At 39.8% G+C, this 7,375-nt stretch overlaps 2 protein-coding genes across 3 annotated transcripts; both read right to left on the bottom strand.

Moving 5' to 3' along the window:
* Positions 1 to 242: 242 nt before the first annotated feature.
* On the bottom strand, positions 243 to 1,010 carry LOC124264419. Its single transcript, XM_046699161.1, has 2 exons — positions 926 to 1,010; positions 243 to 789 (listed from the first exon to the last, which is right to left on the bottom strand). The coding sequence occupies exons 1-2, from the start codon at positions 1,005 to 1,007 to the stop codon at positions 395 to 397; spliced, it is 477 nt and encodes a 158-aa protein (XP_046555117.1). The 5' UTR covers positions 1,008 to 1,010; the 3' UTR covers positions 243 to 394.
* A 1,622-nt stretch (positions 1,011 to 2,632) lies between these two features.
* LOC124264420 lies at positions 2,633 to 5,391 on the bottom strand. Of its 2 annotated transcripts, XR_006895135.1 has the most exons (5): positions 5,373 to 5,391; positions 5,024 to 5,190; positions 3,590 to 3,720; positions 3,325 to 3,434; positions 2,633 to 2,829 (listed from the first exon to the last, which is right to left on the bottom strand). XR_006895135.1 is itself a non-coding variant. In XM_046699162.1 (4 exons), exons 1-3 carry the CDS (start codon positions 5,145 to 5,147, stop codon positions 3,369 to 3,371), a joined length of 321 nt encoding a protein of 106 aa, XP_046555118.1. In that variant the 5' UTR covers positions 5,148 to 5,190; the 3' UTR covers positions 2,633 to 2,829; positions 3,325 to 3,368. The 2 variants fall into 2 exon arrangements, 1 of the variants encoding a protein (XP_046555118.1); XM_046699162.1 differs by lacking the exon at positions 5,373 to 5,391.
* Between the last annotated feature and the right edge of the window lie 1,984 nt (positions 5,392 to 7,375).

Genomic DNA, 7,375 nt, shown 5'->3' with positions numbered 1-7,375 from the left:
TCAATATCTAAATGTGTTTCATTTTAGTTGGTTATTATCCATGGCCTTTTGCTACATTTATTGGACAGAATAGATTATTGGGTATGACACCGTCAGAACCCGCGCAAAATGACGAAAGGCGTGAAACTGTGAGATGCCATCTTGAATGAATCCTTTCTCTCTTAGTATCAAAAGAGCTTTCTATACTAATGTCTGTCCTCAAGATGTGGTGAACGTGTCAGAAAATGACAAAGATTATAATATCGACTTCATTATTTTATTTCATCAACATAACCATCAACAAGCAATTATGGTTACAATATAACAGGATGCTCTTTGCACAACATTTCTGAACAAGAACAATAACAAAGTTACTGTAGCACTAGCTGATGTGGCCAGGAACTTGTGATTTCCCTTAAGCGTGTCTATGAAGTGCACAGTCGTCTACAGACAAAGCTCGACTGAGAGTCGTCATATCGTAGCTGCTGTCGTTGGTGTAGAGGTCTTCCTCGTCTTCGTCGTCCTCACTGTATGAGCTGTCGACCTCGGGTTCGGTGAAGGAAGCGTCATCGTCATTGAAGGAAGTTTCAGCATTCCAATCCGCCTCTGTATCACTTTCTCCAGAAACATCTTTGGTGATGGCATTTACACAGGCCTGCACCTCTTGCCACTTGATTTGTCTGTAGATGGTAAACATCTCCTTCACACCTTCCAGTACCCATCGTCTCTGGATCAGCTGTTCACCTCGAATTATACAGTTGTTGGAGGAGTTGGCCGTCATCTTTTGCATCAGCTTGTACACCTGCATGTCTGAAAAAAAGTAAAACGGGGTAATTAGAAGTCTTGGTAGAGATGATCAAAATAAAGTCATGAGGTTTTCAATTTTGAAGGTCAGATTACTAAATATTGGCATTTTTACAGGCAGATAAGAACTGTTGATATTTACCTAATGTCAGGATCTCTTTCACTGCATTGTCATGGGCAACAAGGAGACCTCTCAGTTTGATGGCAACTTGAACTGGATCCATTTTCTAGGGCTTATTTACACAATTCTGGACTGATATCGGGCCTATAGCTAATACTGTAGGAAGTCAGTGACGCTCTGATAATTGAAAGAGGGTGTGATCGGTCCTGCAGGCTGAGATGGAGTGAAGTACATCGGTCTCTGGGAAACCTTTATACTGGCCCTCAGTACAAACAAGTGGGGATTTATACATCAAAGAGAGCGTTTTGGAAGCCAGTGGCGAGATCAAAGCTATACTGCAACTTCATTGGGCTTTGATCGAAATGGGATCTCATTGTCCACTTTGAAGCACCAATCATGTGCTTGTCAAAACAAGCTTAATTTGTAGTAAAGGGAGGTCTGAGGAAAGTTCAACCAATCCAATCTCGTTATCTCGGGGAATATCAATCAGCGTTTCTTGACAAAAAGGCGTGAAACTGTGAGATGCCATCTTGAATGAATCGTGTCTCTCTTAGTATCAAAACAGCTTCCTATACGAATGGCTGTTTTCAAGATGTCGTGAACGTGCCAGGAAATGGCAAAGATTATAATATCGACTTCATTATTTTTTTTCTAAACAATATAAACAACCAATTCTTGTTAGAATATTTTTCTGCTTGCACACTATAGGTTAACAGGAATATACACTAGCATTTAAAATATTATGGTGGCACTAGTTGACGCGGACAGGAAGTTGTTACTTCCCTTGGACAATTATTTCTCTAAATGTTTGAAAAGTTGAGGTGAGTTGGGTTTTACGTCAGATCGGCATTATTCCAGCCATATAGTGACGAGATGAAATCTGCATTCATAAATATTTTAAGTGCAAATTCCAAATGAGATTTATTTCAAACACAGACACAGACACACACACGTGTGTGTGTGTGTGTGTGTGTGTGTGTGTGTGTGTGTGTGTGTGTGTGTGTGTGTGTGTGTGTGTGTGTGTGTGTGTGTGTGTGTGTGTGTGTGTGTGTGTGTGTGTGTGTGTGTGTGTGTGTGTGTGTGTATTCACTACATCGTTATTTAAAAAAACCAGAACATGTCATAGCACTAAATTCAAAGCAAACAATTCGTCATTCACATTACATAGTTACCAGATCAACCTCCCTCAGGTACTAGTAGTTCACAATGAGATGGCCGCTCACGCGGGACAAAAGATCTTTCAGATTTGTGGGCATCATAATGTTAAAAGTGGTATCATAAATCTGTTTATTGGGACCTCATGTTGAGGAGAATAACAAGACATTCGTGGATGATGTAACGGAAACACTATTAAAAGAACCCTGAAGGTTCAACTCACTCACCCTATCCTCTATTTACACAAATCCACCGACCCCCAACTCACTCACTCACCCTATCCTCTATTTACACAAATCCACCGACCCCCAACTCACTCACTCACCCTATCCTCTATTTATCCAAATCCACCGATCCCCAACTCACTCACTCACCCTACCCTCTATTTATCCAAATCCACCGATCCCCAACTCACTCACTCACCCTATCCTCTATTTACACAAATCCACCGACCCCCAACTCACTCACTCAATCGTTCACTCGCCACCTTGTACATGCATATGGTTGATCCACATTGTTGTGATGGTGATAATTGACCTTATGCACCGGACAATAGGAAGCATATGAAGTCTCTTTGGTGGCGTATATGGGTAATAATATACACATTTTATTACCTTTATGAAACTGAACACAACCGTAAAAATATAAATGGCATTGGGTTACAAATCACTGGATTTGCATCAAATCAAAATGAAAAGCTGTCCTCTTTTCAGGAACTTCTGGAAGGACGCGAAGCTGGAGATCGTTGTCGTGGCAGCAGAGATACTTTCCTAGAAGTACATATGTAAACTGGATAAGTTTACTGAAGTACAAATTCAATATTTATTTTGTTTGCATTAAAGAACAAGACAGTCATGTGTTTATGAATATTTTGAAATTTGAAAATGGTAATCGCACACGTCTACCCTAAAACACGTTGAAGCTTTTCTATGGCCTCGAATGTTGAACCCACGAATAATTAACGTTTTAACTGAAAGGATCAAACACTCAGCTATGAATAAAACAAAGGCTGACTCTGCATACATTAGCTCCTGTTTAGCAAAATAGGGAAAATCAGGTTATATACAATTGAGGACAGGAGACGAACGAACAATGATTTAGTACCATTGTTTTAAAGATTGTTTAACAATGAACCAAACAAATGACCGTCAGTTCCTCACTTGGTACAAACATTCTGGTACACAAATAACTGTTGAGTAAAGATTTGTTATACTGTGCGACATAAAGACATCGATTTACAAAATTGATTTAAATAACTGTGTTACCTAGAAATTTGACGCTTTGGAACACCAGGTAACTGACGTTGTTTTCAACTTCCTCTGAAATAAGGAAGTGGTGCCCATCTGGAGAAGTCGTTGACCTTAGAGCTGTGGTCCTAGAAATGAAATAATTTATTTGTTCTTAAAGCTTTTATACGCATTATATACAGACAGGCATATTTTATTTCAGCATAATTAGATGTGTTTCACATTACAATAAAGCTTCAGTACATATAATTGGCTGTAATCATATTAAGTAAATTTAGTTTACCAGCAACTCGACTGTTCCGTCTGCACGTGCTGTGACATCATACACGTGACCCTTGACCTCGTGACTGAAGGTGATGGTCATCACAGGGGGCATCTCTGTTTCTGAAATACTCGTGCATGATTGGAAGATCTCTGCAAAATTAAAACAAATGTTTGTAAAAATATATGATACATTAAGAAGGCGCTGTAATGAGGGATTAATTGGACCGCTATTAGCACTTTTCTAGCAATATCCCTGTGGGGGACCAAAAAACCCTGGGGAATCAAACCCGGGTTTTCACTATGTCCATCGAACACACTAACCACTGTGCTACCCTTTAAATATCGTAATGTCAATGCAGTTGCTCGATTTGGTGTTTCAAAGATTTTCCACTTTGTGTTGTCATTTCAGTGAGTGAGTAGGTGAGCTTTACGCCGCTTGTAGCAATATTGAAGCAATATCACGCCTGGGGACACCAGAAATGGGCTTCACACATTATTTTATCTCACACACTTATGTCGATTTCTGAGTGGCTGAGCCAATCAATATACCTCGCTTACAAGCGAATAATATTTTCTATGTTATCCGCTGCAAATGCCGAACTGAGGGAATTCGTTTGGTACTTCGTGTTAGTAATGTTTGACCTGTTGCCTAACTCTGGTACTCCTTATTACGATCCTATACCGTTCGGGCTCAGGGAACATAAACCAACATAGAGGGTATATCAACCCATGCCCCCCTAGAGACCAGTGAACAACTTATATTGTACCCATGTGGGGAATTGAACCCGGTTCTTCGGCGTGACGAGCGAACGCTTTAACCATTAGGCTACCCCACCGCCCTGTCATTTCAGAGAACGAGACAATCTATTTGTTTCAGTCGACCTGGGCTCAATACTCCATGTTTGGATCTGCTGTGTCACATTTAAAGCAAGGTGGAACTTGTGATGTTTTTTATGTGGGCACTGAGATCTGGGCCCTTATTCTCGAAACGTTCGTAGACGTAAGCATTCTTAACTTTGATCGTAGCCAATGTGTTAAGAATGGGCTTAAGAAGTTCGTAGGACTACGAACGTTTCGAGAATAGCTAGCCTGGCCACGGGTGACAAAAATGGAGAAAACTCAAAGCACTATATCAGAGATACGACTATGAATGAATGCTTACACCCCAATTGAGCCCTTACAACACCAAGTGAGTCCCCAACGATTATAACTATTGAATATTCTTAAGACCTAGTCTTCCCCGGAAGCTCCATCTGTAGATTATTTAAATGAATCTGAATGACAGTGAGAAAGAGTGGTTTATCGGGATTTTACAGAGCGTTTGACTCTTGTCAAGCAGCATCACGTTGTGGGACACCAATAATAAACTTTAAACATTGTAGGGGAATCAAACTCGAGTGTACGCGATCTCTTTCACCACAGTCCTCGATTGCCTCAAACACTAACATCTCACCTTTTGTTTTCTGTTTCTGATCTGCTCCAGTGACAAACGTGAGGTGAGGTGGATCGCCTACAGCAGACAAATGCTGGTTACTGCGTGTACTGATAATTACGTTCGCTGTCTTTGGAGCCGACATTGTGCAGCTGCTTGACTGGTTCACGTCTTCTGGAGCTCTGAAGCTTAATCGCACGCTAAACATATATACGGAAGCTGTTATCAATAACTCAATTCTTGGGATTACATGTACCTGATTTTCCGAGAAAGGCTATTTCAGGGCATTACCGCCTTTACAACAGAGAACAACCTTAGCGTTGACAAGCAACGCAGCTACAAACCTTCAATCATTCCTGGAAAACTATACCTGTTGAGAAGATATCGGCTTCTTATTATTAAAGCTTAGCAAGAAATCACGTCATAGTGTGCTATTTATAGATGTGACGGAATACATTTATGCAAGCTGCGGCTTGGGCGTGACTGTACTGTGAAGAAGTATACTTAATATATGAGTGTTGTAACCTGCTGTCTATAAATAGCTCTGACTATAACGCGTAACCTACTTACCTGTCACTGCTTGCATACACATATACTATACATACTATGACAGGTCGATGTTTTAATGCTACTGAGAGTAGAAGTCTGAAGATTTTGTTTCGTTGCTTTGTTTGGTGACTGGTAGTTTATCACCTCACTCCAACTATAAGCGGTCTGAAGATAATCGGGTCTACACATGAACATAGGACCTCCCAATTTGGGGATACGCTGGCATGCATCCAGGAAGTCTGACCATCCGATTCCGTTAGTAGTCTCTGGGTTAGCAGGCGCGTAGCAAACCATAAATTTCGTGTAAGCCATATTTACAGGGACGTAGCTAACATTATAAAAAGCCCGGGCTTATACATGATTTTCGCTATGAAGGTTGGGCAAGCCCTCAATATTATCTGACCATAAAGCTTTGGAACCTGTCGGGCTTACACGACAAAATAGCTTCCTCAGCGCCTGATTTAGATAACCTTTTTAGCAACCATTATGTGTAAGCCCAACCTTTTTAGCAACCATTATGTGTAAGACCAACCTTTTTAGCAACCATTATGTGTAAGCCCAACCTTTTTAGCAACTATTATGTGTAAGCCCAACCTTTTCAGCAACCATTATGTGTAAGCCCAACCTTTTTAGCAACCATTATGTGTAAGCCCAACCTTTTTATGCAACCATTATGTATAAGACCAACCTTTTTAGCAACTATTAGTGGTAAGCTCAACCTTTTTAGCAACTATTATGTGTAAGCCCAACCTTTTTAGCAACCACTATGTGTAACACCGGGCTTTTTTTATACTGGTAGCTACGCCCCTGGTTAGTCGACCAGCATGGGTTGCTGAAGATCAATTCTGACCCGGATCTTCACGGGTTCGAAGGCGGCATGTGTACATAATAGTGTGTTACATAAACAAATAGGGAAAAAGATAGAGGCACATGTGATAGTGTCAGATGTATCATTGATTGCGTGCAAGCTGGAAGTAAACGCTGACAAAAGTCTAATCTGTATGTTAAATGATTTGTTTAATGAACTGAAATCTTCGATTAAATAAATAATAAATACAAATACAAAGAGAAAACGCTTGTTCTAAATGCTGATTACGTTACAAATGACAAATTTGAATTCACGCTTTAGACACAAGCATGTAGTGTGGTGTATAACACTATAAAACAACGTCGTGTATTGGATGTTGGTGCGATCTATGACATCATTAAACGTGTATTAGATATATGTGAGATGTATAACACTGTTACACGTGTATTTGATGCTAGTGAGGTGTTGTTACGATATATGTGCGATCTATAACGTCATTACACGTGTATTAGATATAAGTGAGATGTATAACACTGTTACACGTGTATTTGATGCTAGTGAGGTGCTAGTGAGGTGTTATTGATATATGTGCGATCTATAACATCATTACACGTGTATTAGATATAAGTGAGATGTATAACACTGTTACACGTGTTTTTGATGCTAGTGAGGTGTGTACCAGTGTTAGACGTGTTATTGATATATGTGCGATCTATAACATTATTACACGTGTATTAGATATAAGTGAGATGTATAACACTGTTACGTGTATTGATGCTAGTGAGGTTACGTGTATTTGATGCTAGTGAGGTAACATTATGTGTGATATAAGTGTTACACGTGTTATTGATTTGATGCTATAACATCATTACACGTGTTATTAGATATTTATTGACGTGTATTAGATATAATGCGATAAACACTGTTACACGTGTATTGATGCTAGTGAGGTGTGTACCAGTGTTAGACGTGTTATTGATATATGTGCGATCTATAACATTATTACACGTGTATTA

The sequence above is a fragment of the Haliotis rubra genome, unplaced genomic scaffold, assembly GCF_003918875.1.
Source record: "Haliotis rubra isolate DU_JTF1 unplaced genomic scaffold, ASM391887v1 Scf922, whole genome shotgun sequence".
Classification (NCBI taxonomy): Eukaryota; Metazoa; Mollusca; class Gastropoda; order Lepetellida; family Haliotidae; genus Haliotis; species Haliotis rubra.
This window is presented reverse-complemented; position numbering and strand designations above follow the sequence as displayed.